General features: G+C 42.0%; 1 protein-coding gene across 4 annotated transcripts in view; it reads left to right on the top strand.

Moving 5' to 3' along the window:
• Positions 1–19,496, top strand: part of MACROD2 (mono-ADP ribosylhydrolase 2) — an 850,453-nt gene that overhangs the window by 820,568 nt on the left and 10,389 nt on the right. For all 4 annotated transcript variants that reach the window (XM_059467312.1, XM_059467311.1, XM_059467310.1 and 1 more), the window contains one exon: positions 19,300–19,383. In XM_059467312.1, the coding sequence (XP_059323295.1) occupies positions 19,300–19,383 (84 nt within the window). The remainder of the gene's footprint in view (positions 1–19,299; positions 19,384–19,496) is intronic.

Here is a 19,496-nt window from a genome sequence, read left to right as displayed (position 1 = left end):
AGGCAATACTATAACAATGATAGTGTTTAAGGTTTCTTATCTCTATTTGATTGTTTTCTTCATTTCATTTACAGTAAGCAGAATAGAAATAGTATTATGAATTATCAATTTTTATTGCATTTAAAAATTTCATCTCTTTGTTCCTGCTGAAAGTGTTGACAATGCAGCCTTTGTTTAGTTTAATTAACTGATGTTACAGCACTGAATTGAATCACAGTCAGCATTAAATCAAGTGAAAGAAGCTTTAGAGTGCTTTTCCATATACAGAAAATAATATGAAAGAGAAATTAAACCCTTGAAGATGCTGGAGGAGAAACTGTATATTTTTAATGAAATCTATTGAAGTGCCATTTTCATTTTGATTTTCCATGTTGGGAATGCCAAAAAAAAATGAAATCATTAAATCCCAGTGAAAAGCAGATGCTATGATGTCATTCTTAGTCCTCATATGTTTATAATAGTATTACATGATATTGTATGTTTTTTACTTGTGAGCTACAAGTCTTGAAGAGCTTTAAGATATTGATAAGGCCCTTTTCACATATGAAAACTGGGGAGAAAATAGAATCTGTATTCCAAATTGTGGGGTCTAAGTCTACCATGCTTTGGTTTTAGCTCACCTCACAAAGAGACAGCACTGCCTTATGGAAACAAAACATTTCTCTCTTTCAAACAATCTGAAACTATCTCAAATAGCACCCAAGGAATGAGGGAAAGGAACATGGGAGAGTATCTGACATCTCAGAAACAGTGTCCTGTAACATATTGAGAAAGTAGGGCTGCACTGATACAGATGGCATCATAGCCATCAGTATTTCTGGAAATAAGCTTAGAGATAAGGCACCACTTTAACATATATGTACAGTTACAGAGGTATCTGTTTGAGCAGTGAGCTTAGCTCCTGCGTGCCACAGTAAGAAATTCAATCTTAATTAAGAATAAGTGCAGCAGACCAAAGGAGTGCAGGCAATTTCACCAGGAAACAGTTTGGTCCCTCACAGAGAAATGTTATGTCTTTGTGCCATCTTCTACAAAAGGAGTCTTTGTTTTGTTAAGCACTGATAAATTTTAGATTCTTACCTCTTTTAATAAAGTTTGTTTATGATGGAATACACTCATCCAGCTGAGCTGGCTCTGGAACTGGAAATTCTGTGCTCCCACGTGCTTAGGTTTTGGATGGATGTGCCTTGCCCAGGTTGTGGCACTATGTTGTAGCTGTTTCAAAAATTCAAATGGCCACACACTCAGGGCAGAAGGGAGACAAACTGCATTTAACCAGGGATTTTCATAAAATAGAGTGGAGTCCAGTCCTAACTGTGTGGAGACCACAACCAGTGGGAGTGGAGAAGGTATGATTTGGGAAACTGTCTTTTTTTTTTCTCAAGTGTAGAACAGGAAGGAATTAAAAGAAAACACCATATGCCCTAGGATTGAAAGATTCTGTGGCTTGTTCTTTGAGGAGTGGAAGAACATTTTCACTTCCCTGATTATTTCTGTAGTTTTGCCTAGTGCTGTGGTGAGAGTAAATCTTGTTCTCATATGAGAAGGGTGGCATTTACTCACTCCATACTGTCACGTGGATCAAGAGACACACTTTTTGATTCAGCTCTGTTCTGTTTTCTGTGAATTCCCACTTGTGGCTCTGCTAGTGAGGTACACCATGGCTTCATGGGTGTCCCTGCCTCCTGTGCCTGGAGAGGGAGGCCAGAGCTGTACAAGAAGGGAAATGTGTGTACAGCCTTGTGAAGCAGAGGTTGCTTTGCTAGTGCATGAACTCAACTGAGATGAAACCTTTCTCACTGCAGCTGACCCAGAGCAGGAAAAATCCCACTCAATCTCACTCAGATCTTTGAAGCATAATGCTTTCCTCTGCATTTTCTCTTCCTTTTTTCTGCACTTTACCCGTAACTTTTTGGCAGAAGGTTTTCTGTCCCCTCACCCTTTCCTAATGTGGTTGACAGGTGAGCATTCTTTTGAGGTTTTGCCATCTGGAAGGAGTTTTCCTCTGCTTCATTGGCTTTTATCACATTTTGCCTCCAGATGAGCATGCAAGGTCAGCATCACCAGCATGCCTGGCCCTCAGTATCAACCCAGCAGCCCAACCTGACCTTGTCTGTAGCCACTCTGAAAGATCTACCAGGGAGAAAGCTCTTCCCTCCTAATCTCTGGAGCTGCATCTGAATCAGGCAGCAGGGTCATCCCAACACATTGGTGCAGAAATACAGCTCTTGGGGACTTTCTGTTATTTCACAAAAAATCTCCTTTTTTGGGGTCTTGCATGATCTCTGAGGAGCCTTTCCTGGAGCACTCCTGTGTGCTGTGCTTGTGCTCTTAGCTGCAACTAAACCAGTGCTCTGAATTATGGACTGTGAGTTGCAGCTGCAGACAGTCTATGGGCAAATGCAGAAACACTTTAGTTTTGTTTTAGAGATCCAAGAGAAACATGAAGAGTATTGGAATGGTGGGGTTTTCTTACTTACCTATGCACATGCTTCAATGCTTGTAATCTATTTACTTGATTGACACTTGATTGCCTTGCTGAAACGGTTGCCAATGATTTTCCTCCCATGTTCAGACTTGTGACTTCTATCCTGAACTCTAAAATCTGTTGCTTTCTACAGCCAGCAAATTTCAACCAAAAGATGACCTTCATTACTGCTTCACTGTTGCAGGGTCTTTACACTGAAATTTTGGGGTATATAAGCCCTTTGACACATTATTCCCCATTGTGGATGTTCCTTTACTGTTTGTTTGTTCTGCAGCCACTGTGCCAGTAATCAGAGGCCAAAACCTCCTTTATTCTATTTACATCATCCTAAAACCTCTCAATACTTACATTACATTACAACCCTTGAAAGGCAGCATGTCTACACATTCAGCATTTTCTCTGTGGAGGAAATATGCAGTCACTTAGAGGCTATACCATTCTTACCTGGACAGAAAAATTGGTTAAACTCTGTTCTGGATTTTGAGCAGAAAAAGTCAGTAGTCTCTTCATTGCCCCCTGGTTACAGCTAACAATGGTGTATAGTCAGGGGGTCAGGATGCCAAATTCACTGTATCAGAGCTTGAAAAACATTGAGATTCCCAATTTGTGGCCAAATGCTATCACAGTTACAGCTACACAGTGTTTCATCAGATAAAGCACAGCTGCTGGACATGTTTTCACAGTCTGACAGCCTGAAATGTAGCACAAAGGTGTCAAATGAGAACAAATGGAGATACCTCAGGTGCTTCAAAATAAGATGTCAATATGCTGAAAAATCAATGCCTAACTCCAGGAACTCAAGTTGAGGAAATTAACTTGCCTGATTCCTCCAGCTATCCCAGCTAGGAGTAAGATGAGTAGGAAGCTAACAGACTGAGCAGGGAGCACAGCTGGGTCTGAGCATCATCCCCTTTGTGGGGTGCTGATACCTTGGTATGGTGCCTCCACCAGCCCAGCTGGTCTGGAGAGGTCAGAAAACTGAGGAGGACTTGCTGTTATGAATGTGCAGCAGCTTCACTCCTTCTTGTTTTGCTCTTTTCTGAGCATTGAAAGGTCTCCACAGGTGACACATTCTCATTGGTGCTGTCCCAGCAATGAGAGGGGCTTCCCACATGGTTGTCTTGCAGGAATCTCTAAGACACAAGGATCAGGGGTGGAACCCTTCCAGCATTAATTCAGATTTATTTCCAGCATGCTCTGATCAAGAGGGTGTGAGGGCAGAGTAAGCACTGGCATGGTCCCCCTCCCTCACTGGGGTTCAGATCGTCATTGCTCCAAGTTTTGCATGGCTGCTGCCAAAACACCTCAGTTCAGCCCTTGACCCTTCTTCTTGTGATCTCACCTCAGATCCATGGTGTTCTGCTGTGGTCCTTACCCACACACCCAATTCTTCCTTTACATACCAGGAGCTCCTGTCTGGTGCTCACATTGATCTAAACAGCTGGATCACCAAAGAGACCAGAGCTGTGCTCTCATTTTTTGGGACTTGCTCCCTGGGACAGCAGATATTTTACAATTACCCTCACATGAGCGTGGCTAACAGCTTCCACACCCATCTTGGTCTGGTAAAGCTGGCATCCTCTGTGGGTTTTGTTTACCTCCCTGCCTTCCAAGGCAGTGACTGTCCAGTGTGTGGTAGGTACAGCTGTGGTGGTCTTTTTAAACCCTTGTCAATGTTTTTAATGCCAGTATCATCATAAATCTGCTTACGCATAGAAACCTGAGTCTTGAATTGCAGATGACTGAGGTCACTGGGAGGTTACTGACATGTCTCAGAAACCACACAGTTACTGAGTTACAGGTAATGCAGGCTCCTGCAGCTGGAGCACAGCTGGTTTTCAGGTAAAGGTCCAAACATTTGGATGCTTTTGTGGCTTGGATTTGAATCTTCTGGCAGTGCAATATGGGCAAGTTTGCTTTAAAAAGAAAAGAAAGTTAAAGAAAAAAGTCTTTAAACAATATTCGTAGTATTGCCTGCTTCCATCATTGCATAAAATAGATTTCCTGGATTCAGTTCTGCTTGCAGATCCAGCTGGCTCTTGAAGTGTGTGAGCATGAAAAAGCAGATCATAAGAAATACATCTTGTACCTATCTAAAGGAACCCAAGTTATCTTAGAAATGGATGCATATAGAGATCACAAAATCTGCTCATGAAACTATTCCCTCTGGCATGAAGCACAGCCAATGTTTAACAGTACTAAGTCAAAGGTGTGATGTTTAAGACACAGGAAATCTTTCCAAAGTGAAAAGAATTTTCAAGGGGAGCCTGGGGGAGAGATATTCATGTCAAGATTTGGCTGTAAAATATGGTTAATGCCATTTGTTCTTATCACAGCTGCTATGGGATATTTAACCACCAGAGGCAGCCATGACCTGAGGCTGATATCTGATCCTGGAAGCAGCAGTGCCATGAAATGTATGAGATTGCCAGAACCATTTCCCTCTTGTAATGAGGTCTTCCATTCAAGGATAGATATAGCTTGCTCTTGCCCAGCTTGTGAATCCAGCTAGATCTCCAGCACACAGCTGAAAAAACTGGAGAAGGATCTGCACGTAGGAGGGAAGGAAATCAGCTGCACACATTCACATTCCAAAAGTGAGAATGAGCACAGCAATGCTTTCTGGCAAAGCTTTGGTCACAGCTTGGGGTGTTGAAGCCAGTTTTCTCCTTGCTAACCTGCACCTGTAATCAGCTGGATACATACCCATATCCTCCAAGAGGAGAAGGCAGGATGACATTGGCACTTTCACACCTCACAACTGACAAAGGCATTCAGAGCAAAGATAGTTCAGATTTTGCTCCAGTGTGTGTGAAGTTTGCCCTTTGGATGTTGTGATTTTTCTCTAGCTAGTCTTAGAGGTAAGAAAACACAGCTGAGCCTTACCCAGGCCTGAAGAGGCTGGAGCACATCAGCTGCTTGCCATATTGCTGGAACACCTGTGGCATTTGCTTTGAAACCTAAATGCAGGCTGTTCACCTGTACTGCCAAGTACAACAGAAGCTTCCTTCTGGCTGGCAGGGTGGTATTAGTTTAAAGAGAGCACCATCTGTGAAGCCTTGGAGAGCAGCAGTCAGGAGAAACAGGCAGAGAGGTCACCAGGAATAGTCTTGCTCTCATCTGGGGGCCTCGCCACCTGCGTCTATTACCCATCATTTCTAATTAGCAGATGTACCTTGGGGAAAGCCACTCATTTGCTTCCCTGAAGATGCTGTTCTTACTGAGAGATGTTGTTTTTGCTGAGCCTTGTGAGTTGATTTTGTGAGCTTTCGCAGGCATTTGGGGTGGTATGGTCTTGGTGGCTCAATAATTAAGGAGTCCTGTACCTCCCTGCTGCAGACTGCCCCTTGTCTTTCCCCTTTCTTCTCAATGCTGCTGCCAGATGGTTGGAGATTTTTCACCCTTTCAAAAGCTTTGTATTTCCCCATCTCATCAAGCACATCTCAGCAATGCTTAATTAACCTAAGGCATTTCAGGCCCCCTTATTTGCCCCCAGAAGATAAGTTAAGGACTTGAACATTTTCAATAAAGTGCTTGGAAAGCAAATCCTTAGAGGCAAGTGATAGCTGCAGGAGAATGTTATTCCGTGTTATTTAGTTGTTTGCTCTTTCTTCTCTCTCTTCCTTCTGTCTGTCCTCATATCCATACATCCTTCTGCCCGAGCTCTTCTTGTCTTTCAGAACATTCAGGGATGCCCCTTGATTTGTCACACCAGCTGATGTCTGGTACTATCCTGAGAGCTCTTACCCTTGGGCCAGTTCAATTGTTTTTAACCTGTTTTAATCTGGTTTAATCTTTAGATCCCCTGAATAAAAAATGGCAAATATAATTAGCTAAATAATTAATATAACTGTTTTTGACCTGTTTTAATCTCTTTAGATCCCCTGAAAAAAAAATGGCAGATAGAATTAGCTAACCAGTTCTAGGAAACCGTTGAGTTAAGGTATTTTGATTTATGGTTTGGGATTCTTTTTCTTTTGTCTGCATAATTCCCACAATTGCTTGAAACTAGCTTATAAGCTTTATTTACAAGATCAGAGCAGTTGAAATGAAAGCCTGGTTAATTAACAGAAAAATTTATTTGCATCTTGCTTTGTGTTGACATTGAACATAGTTTGTTTCTGCATTGTCACATACACTCTTTTATTACTAATCTGCAAGCTGTAACTGTACAGCTGCAAATGAGATTTAAAAAAAAAACACACAAAGCACAACTTTTTTCCCTTTTTTCCTCCCTCCCTATAAAACATGAGAGCTGGCTGCTTAACCACATGAAGCACAGATTTTGTGTGGGATTCCAAACACCTCAGAGATAACTGTCACATAATTTTGCCACCCAATTTAATTCAGTGGCTGGTGGTTTGCATTTACAGGTAGATGAGAGCATCCAGCCATCAGGTGTGTGCATCACTGGAATTAAATGCCTGCTAGTTTATCTGCTCAGGAGATAAATATTTATACATCATTAAAATGGTTAGCTGTATATAGATGGAAATGTCCATGGATGATGGGGGAGGATGTGTGAGGGGTTTCCTTGCAGCCACAGAGGATGTGACCCCAATTACTGCAGTTTTCTCCCTGACACTTCCCTTCATGTTGTACATGAAGTTGTTGCTGCTGTGTGCTCGCTGCCCAGAGGAGCAAAGTGCCTTATCTAAGGGCAGATTAAAATGCTCTTCACATGCCTTTCTGATTCTTGGCATTTTTTAAGCCACTGAGGGAAATAAAATGCGAAGAGTGTGTGTAAATGAAATGCACAGTGTAGGTTTGTGTCATGGGGGAGTGTTATCTCTGTAATGGTGCTCCCTCCATTTCCATAACTCAGGCTGTGGCTGAGGAGGAGCACAGCTCCCCAGGGTATCACCATCCCTGTGTACAGACCACGTGGCAATCCTTGAAGTGCTAATTGGCTTCCTTTTAAGCCAGTTGTTGCATTTTTCATTCTTTATTTGTTTTTCACTAAAAGGAATGTTAGTATTTTTGTGATGGCTGGCGCTTAGCGGAGCTCCTCTGTACAAAGATAACAAATGAGTTATGTGACCTGACATTCTCCCTGGGACTGGGCTTGGAACAAAGCAAGCCAGTGGCATTTCAAAGCCTGCCTTTAAAGTAGTTGGTTATATACTCTCTTTATAAGAATCACTAGGAAATGCCATTTCTCTGGTATTTTGCACCTTCTCTTAATTGCCTGAGAGGTGGAAAAATTTTTGGGAAAAAACTTACAGCAGGGGTGTTGGAAGTAGATGATTTTTAAGATCCCTTCCCAAACTATTCCATGATTCTATGAGCCCAGGACCCAAAGGACAGCAATGCACAAAGCTTGAAGCTGCTCCATGCTTTCTGTATCCCTGTGCTGTCCAAGAGCTCCAAGTGGTTGGGTCTGCTGCAGGCTTTTGGAAAGAAGAGCTGAGCTCTAAACCCTTGAGAGCAGCTACTGCAGGTACTGCAAATTTCTGGGCAGGCTTTGGAATTGACATCTGGATTTTCCTCTCCCTGCCCTGCTGCTGGGAGTTGCTGAGGAGGCATCACCCAGAGCAGGAGGGGCTCCCCAGCTGCTGGCTGAGCACCCCTGATGCTGATAACATGGAATAAATCAGAATTTGGAGGGTATGTCCAGAGGAAAGCTGGAGGAAGGGACAGGGGGCTGGTCCAGCCTTGGCAGGGCCCAACCAGTGTGGCTGAGGACACCAGAGGGACCCAGCATGCCCAAAGCCTTGGTGATGAGGTTTGTGATGGTGCTGTGTTTCTGCAAAATACTTTGTCTTTGATCCAATACTCTATATAACCAGGAATTTTGTTTTGGCAGCTCTTTTCCCCACATTTCACAGGTTTCTAGTTTCTGGAGATTTCACAGTTTTGTTGCTATAAACCATCACCCACTGAAACTGATTGGCCTGCTAGCAGCCCTTGGCAAAATTTTTTAAATAAATCCACCTTTTTTGAGGCCTGATATTCAAATCACTGATGGGCTCCCCTTGGGAGGGATGGCCTTTTGTTACAAGCCTTGCTCTGCAGTGCAAACCTGCTTTCACATGGCCACAACAGCAGAGATCCAAGGGCTGGACTGTGATGGTGAATGTCAGAAAGCATTGCTACACAGGCTTACTCATTCTGGGCACAAAATGTGATCCATGGCATGGGATCCAGTTCTTATAATTTCCTTCAGCCATTTGCACCTTTTTTTCATATGTGGGCTGTGAAAAGAGCTGCATTAATTCAGGGTTTGTAAATTGGAGGACAGGCAGAAATAAATGGGTCTGAACTTTTAGGCTTGCTATAGTAAATATGCCATGAGATGAAGAGTAGATAAACTGAATTTAGAGAGCTTAAATTTGGGTTAATTTTCATTATGCTTTCTATTGTAGGTTAATGGTTACACTGTTAAGTTTTCACTTAGAGTATGAATTGCTCTCTGTTAAGGAAATTAAACATAAGTGAAAAATTTTTCTGATAGGAAATATACAGAAGAATAAACAGGATCTTTTTACCTATTAGTACTATTAGTATTAATTAGGACTTTTACTATCATTAATGATTACTGCTGTATAGTCCAGTCTCTAAACTTAAACTGGAAATGCCATGCAAAGTGCCCTTCACAGTTTCCTTTATCCAAGGAATGCACAGCCTAAATTCCATGATTTTGTGTGCTCATCAGCCTAATTGAGGCATCCCTTTCATGGACTGCCAACACAGTGGCACCACTGTCCTATACATGGATTCTCTGAGACCACCCAGCTTCCTCCAGCTCTGCTGCTTAAAAAATAGCTTGCTTGGCTCTGCCAGAAATGCTTGTGTCATCAATGCCCAGCAAACACATTCTTAAATGCATCCTGCTGGGAAATCAGAGGCAGTTCCTTCTTGTTCCTCCCTCCATGAAAATGTCTGACAAAATCGAAAAATACTCATGTCCTTTTAAATTGGGGGGGGGTTTCATTTTTCCTTTAATTTTTGCCAGCTTCAGTTTCAAGTTCTGGCAAGAGCCAGCAACATTTCTCTGGAAATCTTGGGCTTCACAGGATACGTTTGCATGACTCTCTGAAAACATGACATTTCCCATTATACTATCTGTTCTTTTAAACCAGGAAAAACAAAGCATAATTTGATTCAGGAGAAGGTTTCATTATAAATATTTTCATGGAGGGCACGTGTGCCTTTGCGGTGGGTTCCCTGTACAGCAGGACCACCCCCTGCCTGCAGAATGCAGTGGCTGCAGGGGCTCCGTCGCAGTGTCAAGGCTTCTGCCAGTCTCCAGCCTGAGCTGGGCACAATATTCCAAATTATGGCAGGTTTTATCAGGCTGAGGATCAGTGCTTGGGCCCCTCATGAGGTTTTCAATCAGTTCTCACCATTGTCACAGATATCCAGGGTGACTTGAAATTCCCCTTTAAGGCACAAGGCTTATTTCTTCCCTACCACCCCAAATAATCTCCACACCTGTTAAGAGAAATGTCACAGACTTTTTGAACTTAAAGCACATCTCATGTATGGACCACTTTTTGGTGTCAACATCAAAATAACTGGGCAGCTAAGTTGGGAAGACCTAGATTTGCTATGAGCTATAAATTTTCTGGGCAAAGACCAATTTTCTAACAGACCCTCCCCTTTTAGGGTGTGTATCATTTAAAATAGGTTCTGTGTGAAGAGAGCCATGCAAGGTGTTTGTTTCCTGTATTTTCTTAGATACATAAACATCCAGTGCACAGTTGTGAAAGAAATTTGTTTGGCCTCTTTGGATTGACAGATTGATGTATTTTACTGCACTGAAGTGTAGTAAAAAAATGGAAATTGCACAACTATGAGCCACCTAGACTTTTAAGCCTACTCAGGAAATCAAGATATATATCTGAAAAATATTTATATATATTTTAAGAAATACAATAAAGCTTATTTTTAAGATGGTGACATTTTTCTATTTTCAGTGCCCAACAAAACCAAGATTCAAGGCCAGCAACTTAATTCTAGGTGACACCTCTCCTAATCCTTTATGGCTTAATCCTTCAGTTTTATCTGTGACTCTGAGGAAATGTCTGTCAGGGCTGAAGTCACTTGCACCAGGAGATTAACACTTCTGCATTCTTTTTTGAAAGCTTCAGTAGCTCCCATGAAAGTAAAAGCTGCCGAGGTATTTGTGGAGACTGTGGGCAGTGACAATCTTTACACTATTGTGCAAATTCTTGCAGACCTGGGCCATGTGCACATTTCTAGAGAGCATTTTTAAGAGATACCTCTTACCTCTAATTCTCACCTTTGTGCTGTGTGCTGGCAAAAACTCTGTATTACCCTCCCTCCAGCTCTGGGTATTCAAGTAGAAGAGGGGAAATGTTGCTGCTTTTTGACACAAGGCTGGAATCACAATGTCAGGGGGTTTTTTTATTATTATTCCTAAGCTCAAAATACTTGAAATATGTATAATGGAAAGGCTCTGGGCGTCTGCAAGTTCCTAAGCTAAGAAGGTCTTATGAATAAATTGTAAAGCATAATCTGAATCCAGCAACCTGAAGAATTTAGCTGGAGGAAGTGTTTTTAGAGTGTGTCATCCTGCTTTAGCAGGACAGGATTCTGCCACTATCAGCTGCTAATGCAATTATTCTCCTCTGGTTTAAATGGTAGAGGTCTTGATTTTGATGCTAAGATTGCAAACACAAGCCCTTCTGTTTTCTGGCACCCCAGAGGAGGGAGCTGGCATTGCAGGAAGGGCTGGGTACTCCAACATGCCAGCCTGGAATTCAGTGTTTTCTGTGGCCTGTGGTATTTCTGAATGTCCCACAGCCCTGGCTGACCTTCAGGACTGCTCTTTGTAAGGAAAGAGCTCATCAGTTACAAAGAGGATTTGAGGAGGTGTTACTGAGGATTTGAGGAGGTGTTAGTTTCAAGGAAAATTATAGTTATCTTTCTAGACTCAAATCTGCTAGTTTTCATGATAGACACCAGTTTTTTTAGGAGTTCTACAAATTCTGTCGAGGGAAAAAGAATGGAAAAGCCAGGTTGTTGGTTAGAATGTCACTTAGCTTTCCAAGCACAGATTCAGGAGGTGGTGTTATCCTTAGTGCAGGGAGAATTGGCATGGATTGTTAAAGTCCATGTTCAGGATTCAAAATAGTTGCCCTAAATTTCAAAAATGCTGAGCACATCCAAAACACTTTATGAAGTGAGCCCCCTTTGAAGCCAGATGGAGCTGCTGGAAGCTTGAAGCATTTGAAGAAAGGGATCTGAAGTCCCTTTTAAAGTGCTCCTAACGTTAGTCAGCTATTGTTGAAAATGCTGACCCGTGTGTGCTGGCATCTGGAACAACCTCTGTGTTAAAGATAGTTTGATGGATAGAGGGGATATGATTTCCAGTGCTAAAGGGAAAAAATCCTGCATTTTTTTAATATTCTCTGATAAGAAACATACTGAGACAGTTTTGTCCTCCTCTTTTACCCCCCTCTTTTTTTCTTAAAGACTTTTGTTCAGACCCTGTGTTGTATGGTTTTGGCCTCCAGTTTCTATTTGGTATCCTGAGGTATAACACAACTTTGAGAAGTTTTCAATAATATGGAGCAAAGGCAGGATGGTTGAGGAAAAACATGCGTCAGCTTTCAGAAAGAGTTGCTCCAGTTTTTACCCAATGTCACAGTAATGATCTGGGCAGAAGCCAGCCTTGGTCTAACTTGCTGTTTGAATTTACTATCTTTTGAAACAAAGTGTCTGATGTATGAGAAACCTTGTGTAAATTTCTGCTCCCTTGTTCTCCTGCTTGTAAAGTTGCCAGAATGACCAGGAACAGCAGGGTGGACTTCCTCAAACAGTGGGAATGAGGCTGTGTAAGGAGAAGAGTTGTTTGGAATAAAGTGCTGTGGGAGACAAGCCCACTGTACATGCACCTAAAATGAGCAGAAAATTTCATCAATCCCAGAACCTGGGTGTCAGTGATGATAGATGTCAGAGCTGATGAACCTGACTGACGACTTGTCCATAGGAATTTATTGTAGTTTTGATGCACATTGCTGGCTTTTTGCCTGCCCACTACTACTGAGTCCTTGCACAGAGTTTGAGAAGAGGAAAAGCTGCCTCTCTAAAGTGTCCTGCAATCACAAAGCTGTTCTTGGTGGTGCCTGCTGACTGATTTTTTAGGAGACGCTGAAAAACACAGTGGCCTTTCTCTTGCACTTACTGCTGTGCTCGGGTTGTTTTTGGGGATGAGGCAGGTAGTGAGCAGGAACTGAAACAAATCACTCATGAGTTTCACAAACAGCAGGAAAAAAATGACAGAATGGGAAAGACAGGTAAATAATCATACAATTTCAGTTCCCTTCACTTGTCATAATGCTACTGAGCATGCTATCTGCCTTATTTGCAGGCAGGGATGGAGCATAAGTGCTTTGGAAGCCATTCAGGACAGGTGGCCTACAGTTTGATCACAACCAGGCAACATTTTAGTTGTGTTAACAGCCAGAGGGATGAGATGAAGTTTTTTGGGTGCTCCATTTCAAACATTCTGTGCTGCAAGCTTCTTCTCTGATGAGAGGTTTCACAAAAAGAGCATCTGGAAAACAATGACATGGCCTTTTACACATTTTCCAGAACTAAAAAAAAAAAAAAAAACAATCAAAAAGGCTTTTCTTAAAACAATGTACCTTGCGTTCATCAAGAACCTGCTGTATGCAGGTTTATCCTGGTTTTGGAGAGAGATAAAATACACAAAGTGCTCCTGTTGGACATGAGTGATTTTAGATGTGCCATACAAAAATTTGTATGGATCTTATGGACTGTGTTGCTGAGTGACAACCCTCACTAGCCTCCCATTCCCACCTTTGGAGAACGGTAGGTGTCGCAGACGTCTTTTATGGAAAATCCTTTCCTTAGGATTTTTCCTCCTGAGAAGCTGGGAGGCCTCAGGAACAAAATGTAAACATTAATTATCTGCTGCTGTGGAATGCAACAGGTGGGGCTGTGATTGGCCATTAATTAGAAACATCCAACATGGGCAATCACAGCTGGCTCGGACTGTTTGTCCGATACAGAAGCTTTTGTTATCATTCTTTCCTATTCTATTCTTAGCTGGCCTTCTGATGAAAGCCTTTCTTCTACTCTTTTAGTATACTTTTAATATAATATATATCATAAAATAATAATTTGAGCCTTCTGAAACATGGAGTCAGATCCTCATCTCTTCCCTCAGCCTGAGACCCCTGTGAATGCTGTCACAGGTAGGCACAATGGGATTTTACTAACAGGATGTTTAATAAAAAGCTGGAAGAGGATAGGGATGAGCAGATCTTAGACACTTTTAAAATGTATTTTTTAAAGATTGCCATTCAGCTTGAGCTGGGAACAGCAGTGTCTGGGAGCAGCATGATGCCTTTAGGTACATTTGTGTGCACAAACACAGAGAGCTGAGCTGACACACACTGCACTGGAGGGAAAGGAGATCCATCTCTCTTTGTTACCCTGGAAAACAAAGCCAAAATGCCAAAAAGGAGGGTACATACTCCAATTAACAACAAAGGGGCAACACAAATCCAGAATGGAGCAAAATTCCTGGGGACAGGGTGGTGGTTGATTGAGGTGTGGCATTCCTGATATAACAGGTAGAGTTGTTTGTTATTTACTGAGCCAGGCTGAACAGCAAGAGCCACGGTGGTGGCAGTGCCATTCTGCAGATTCAGAACTGTCAGGCTTGATCTGCGCATTGCAGAAGGACAACAAGGGAGAAAACTGCCCTCCAGCTCAAACATAAATGAAGTACAGGTGGAAAAGGATTGCTGTTTTTTTTCTTAGCTCCCCAAGAGCAGCAGGTTGGGTGCTTACACCTGTAAAGCCATGCAAGAAGGCAGCACAAATATTTGATGTGGTGGAATCCAGTCTAATTAAAAGGGTCAATCATCCCAGATGGATATCAAACAGGAGCCAAACTGAATCCTTGTGTCACAGACAGCTTCTGTTTCCAAATGAGGCAGCATTTATAATGTTACTAAAATACAGCAGTAAACAAAGTATCTGAAGGCTTGACAGTCACATTAGCAAAGTGGTACAATGAAATGACTGGAAAAAAGGAAAAAACCAACTCTGGCTATTCACAGAGCAAAGAAATGGGAACTGGTTTTGACAGATAAGATAATGCAGCTGTTGGTCAGAAGAGCTTTGTCTGTTTTTTGAGGGTTTTTTTGTTTGGTTGGTTTGTTTAGTTTTGTTACTCAGATGAAAAATTGTGTGTTCCAATTTTAAACAGAGATATTTGGATTTATTCTTTTTTAACGTGCCCGACTCTCTCAGAGTCTCAAGATTAGGGGAAGCATATTTACAGCTAAACTCAAAACAACAGTGGGTATTGATTGGAGAAATCTGGATTGTTCAGTGTAGCTCTAACATGGTTTTCCTATTGCATAATGACAGAGGTGATTTTTTCAAAGTATATAGCACAAGTAGAAGCAACTCCTTTATGAATAATTTACAACTAATGAATTTCTTCAAGTTGCACATTGTCTGTGGGCACGATAGTATTTTATTTGAATTTCTGCAGCAGCACCCAGCATTGCAGAGCAGATGGGAATAATGGCATTGCCACTTTGCCTGTAAAAATAGTAGTTTTCAGGATTGTTGTAGTATTGGCAACAAATATTTTCTCCCTCAAATATTCGGAGTGATCTTAGGGTCAGGATTTCTCACTTACTACAAGACTTCTATAACTGGGGACTTTTTAAAGATTTAAGTTACCATAGAGTATGTGATTACACTGACAGAACTAATTTGCGCAACTAATTTCTTCTGTTTGTCTCAAAGGGGGTCTCTGGCTTTATTAAATAGAATTAAATAATTCTATTAAACTAGAAACCAATTGCAGGAGCCCAGGTTGCTGGTTCAGACCCCACCTGACATCCCTGACCCACACCCAATGCCAAGGCTGGTCTTGAGGGCTCTGCCAGGAGAATCCCCTTGAGACTCATGAAAGAGAAATAAGCATCCTTAAGGTAGGCAGCCTAGAGTAGAAACTGAGTTCTTGGGGTCTTACAGCTTCTAAGCCTGCATTGTTGCCTGCTTTTGTTGAAATAGATGTAAACCTTGTGCACAGGGAGAAGGAGGATGATGAGCGAGACAAGGGTTAGACTTTTTATTTGTTAGAATGTATTGGGGATTTGTAAAACAGATGCCTAGCATCTATATTTGGGCAATTTTAAAATCAATGCTGAGGTACCAAGAGGTACCACAAGAGCTTCGTGTTAGTCTTGTAAACAGCACGTGAATTTAGAGGGGGAAAAAATCATCTTTAGAGAAAAGGGTGTATTAACTGTAAGCACATGGAACAAGTGACTATTAAAGGGGGAAAAAAAAGAAGAGTTTAAATAAGTATACAGAGATTTCTGTCTTCCTGGTGTAGACTTGTCTTGTGCCTCAGAGAAGGCTGTGAGCCCTGCTTTCCATGCCAGCAGCCCATTGTTTCTGAGTGCTGGGCTGGTGTGCAACCACCTGCCAAAGGGTTCAGGTAATGAGCTCTGGCAGGAGCACAGTTGGAAATGGGAATTGATATTGAAAGCAGTATCTGCCAGGCTCCCTCCCCTTCAGGAGCCCTCAGCTCCTGCATGGAGACCTGAAACCCTTTGCTTGTTTGTGCTTCAACCTGAAAGAATTGAATCTTTGAGGGAGAGGCCTCATGAATAAATTGGTTGTCAAGGCAGTTTCTGGTATTGATCAAATTCTGCTGTTTATGTGAATTGGGCTGATCTCAGAGTGAACTTGAATTGACTGCACAGCAGGGGAGCTGTTTTGGATAATACCCTTCCCACATGCATGGCAGTATACTGAATGTTCCTGTGTCCATCCCATAGTAACAATGAAGGAAGAAATTAAATTTATATTAACTGAATTTGTAAGTCTTCCCAAAAAATTAGATAGTCAACTGTGAAAACCTCCTCCCAAGATTTGCAGTGGTGCTCAGCTTAGTAAATGTTGCAGATATCTTCTGCCTAGTTTGCCCCTGAACACTGTTTCGCACTATAATTTTCCTGCTGACAATATCCAACAATAAAAAACACTGACACTGCAACAATCCCCTCCTAGAAAGGACAGGGAGTCAGAGTTTCAGACACAGAAAGAAAGTGAAAAAGCAGAACAAAAGCAACTCTTCTGGCAGTGTTTATGATCCTAAACCTCTGAAAAAAATTTTGCAATCTCTTGATGCTGCTGTTACTCTTGCTAGGCTCATTTTAGGTTTACCAACCCCCATCCTGGGTTTACCACCCCCCATCCCATGCCTGATGTTCTCACTACAAATGGAAGACAACTGGAACCAAGCACATGTGCAGAAATTTACACAGCCACGTGTGTCCATAAAATTCTCTTTCATTAGCCTCCATCATCACCTTGCACTATGCCAATAAACCTTTGCATGAGAGATTTCTGAAATGGAAAGCCAAAAACCCTTCAGCAGCGTGGTGAAGCCAGGCATGCTGGCTAGTTCAAGTTCTTGTGGTAAGGGCTGGGAGCTTCATGTGGGCATCTCCAGGCAGTGACAAGAGGGGAAACTGGGAGGCCTGACATAACCTGTCATATGATATCTCCTTTATTTGGTTAATACATGGTGGTTGAGAGGAGTCAGAGTCACATTCAGAGGCAGCAGCTGCCAGTGTTTAGTTCAGCAGCCATCCCAAATACCTCCGTCAGACATCAGGGTGTCTTGGGGGGCAGAGCTGCATCCACTGCAGGCTGCACTCACGTAGAGATAGTCAAGAGGACAAAGAGGAATGTTTTTAACATGAAAGAGTAGATTTAAGACTAGATATTGGGAGGAAATTCTTTACTCAGAGGCCCTAGCACATATTGCCTTGTGAAGCTGTCGCTGCCCCATCCCCTGAAGAGTTCTAGGACAGATTGGATGTGGCTTGGAACAACCTGGTCTTTTGGAAGATGTCTCTGCCCATGGCAGGGGGATTGGAACTAAATGGTTTTTTTATTCTCCCAGCCCACCTGATTATTCTGAGATTTTTCAAAATTTTATTTTTCAAATAACTGCTTCCCTCAGATAATCAAAATGTATCACAATCAGAATGTCTGTGTATCTTCCTTCATTAATCAGTGTTTTCATGGTCCCTCAAATTTCATACTGATTTTGCCAGGAGAAGTCAGGCAGGGATTTTCAAACACCTGTTCAGTCTTGTACTTGACAAATTCCTGCCATATTCATATTATTCCTGTAGGGTCACCTGGGTTTAACTTTTGCATGAGCCAGAAAGACAGGTGGGTGAGCACTGGGAAATCTTGGGGATGTTGGTACATAAAAAACCACAGGAGATATCCACGCTCACTCTCGTTAATTCCCTGGAGAAGCCTCTGGAGCTTGATGCACCCACAGAGGGAACATTTCAGGTAGATCTGCAGCATCCTCAGTCACAGATTTCTTCAGGCATTTGGTTTGCATCCACGGGGAGATGATTTTAAACCAGTGAGGAAGGGGGGAAGCTGCTGATATGATGATCCACTGAAAAGTTTCTACTTGAGAAGTAAGGTCTGTTAAAATGAAAAGTAACATTTCTATCACTGAAAAGTCATCCATGCCCCAAGCTTGGTAGGACTGGAGGTCAGGCACTGGTATAGGCTGACCAGGGAAGCAGTGGAATGCCCAACCCTGGAAATGTTCAGAAGGTGATGTGGTACTTGAGGACGTGGTTTTGTGGTGTACTCAGCAGTCTTGGCTTAGCAGTGGGACTCTGCCTTAGGGGTCTTTTCCTGCCTTAACGATTCTGTGATTCTGTGACTCTGCAGGTAGTGTGCCAAAGTTGCCAGTGAAAATAGCATTGGCCATCACAGCAAGCAGAGAGGAAACTAAATTCCCCATTAGGCCATTGGTTTGCAGATAAAATTAGAGGGAAAAGTGGCTGAAATTTTCAGTAGCAGATACATTTTTAGGGACAAAATAAATGTAGTACACTCCAGTGGACTTAAAAACCCCACTGTAGAATTCCACAGGAGAAAGAAGGAGGTTTTTGAGGGACAGTGAAGGTTTCATCTGTGTTCTTGAAGGGGTAAATTGTTTCAGTGTATGAATTAAAAGTTTCTGAAATATGTGAGTACTTACCACATTCTGCTGTCTCATTATAATCCCCCAAATACCTGGATCCCGTAGTGACCAATCCCCTGATATCCCAGAGTTCAGTCACAGGATGAGTGCAACAGGCTTTACAGCAGCCACAGGAGCAGAGAAAGAGCATGATGGAATGTAAACAAAAATTGGCTTCTTTGCCAATGGCAGAATAGTAGAACTCTGTCTAAAACAGCAAATTCTTTTTTCTTTTCCTTTTCAAATATTGTTAGGAGTTTGAATCTAAGCTTCCAGACAAGCCTGGGGCAGAAGAGATAAAAATATTGAGTTACAGTGATAAAATGCATTTTCCTACATTCATATTCTAGTTTGTGTCTGGCTACCCAGTGTTTTTGAACACTTCACTGTATTTATTTTCTTTCTGCTGGCTATAGAAACTTTACAACTGTGATTAAGTCCCCATCTTATACCTCATTTTATGAGCAGAAGATATTCTTTAAAAGTGATGAGAAAAGAATGGTGGGGAGGCAGAAGCACACACCACAAAGTGATTTTAACAATCCCAGTTAAAGAAGAATTTGAATTGCTAAAAATATTCAGGCAATTATTTTCAAACCATGTTCTCCCCATACCCTCTGTCCTCTTCTCTAGTGGGTGCCACTGTACAACAGTGGAGTCTACAAAGGTAAGAGCTTGCCAGAAGGAAAAAAAAAGCCAGGCATGAAGAGTCTGAGAATTAGATATTAATTGGGTACTGTGAGTATTGATTTTTCTCCTTCTTTGGCTTATATTATAGGGATGCAAGAGCAAGAGGAAACTTCCATGGAGCCTGTGAAAATTGACCTTGCAAGTCAAGCAGCAGATGTTTCAAATAAGGATGGTATGTTGTGCTGTTATTTTCAATTCATTTTTAGGGTAATGGCTGTAATCTGACAAAGAGTGTTTACATTGGATACTAGTAAGGAATTGTTCACTGTGAGGGAAGGGGGGCAG

Source organism: Ammospiza nelsoni, chromosome 3 (assembly GCF_027579445.1).
Source record: "Ammospiza nelsoni isolate bAmmNel1 chromosome 3, bAmmNel1.pri, whole genome shotgun sequence".
In the NCBI taxonomy this organism is placed as follows: Eukaryota; Metazoa; Chordata; class Aves; order Passeriformes; family Passerellidae; genus Ammospiza; species Ammospiza nelsoni.
Note: the sequence above shows the minus strand (reverse complement) of the source record. Positions and strands in the feature narration are given on the sequence as shown.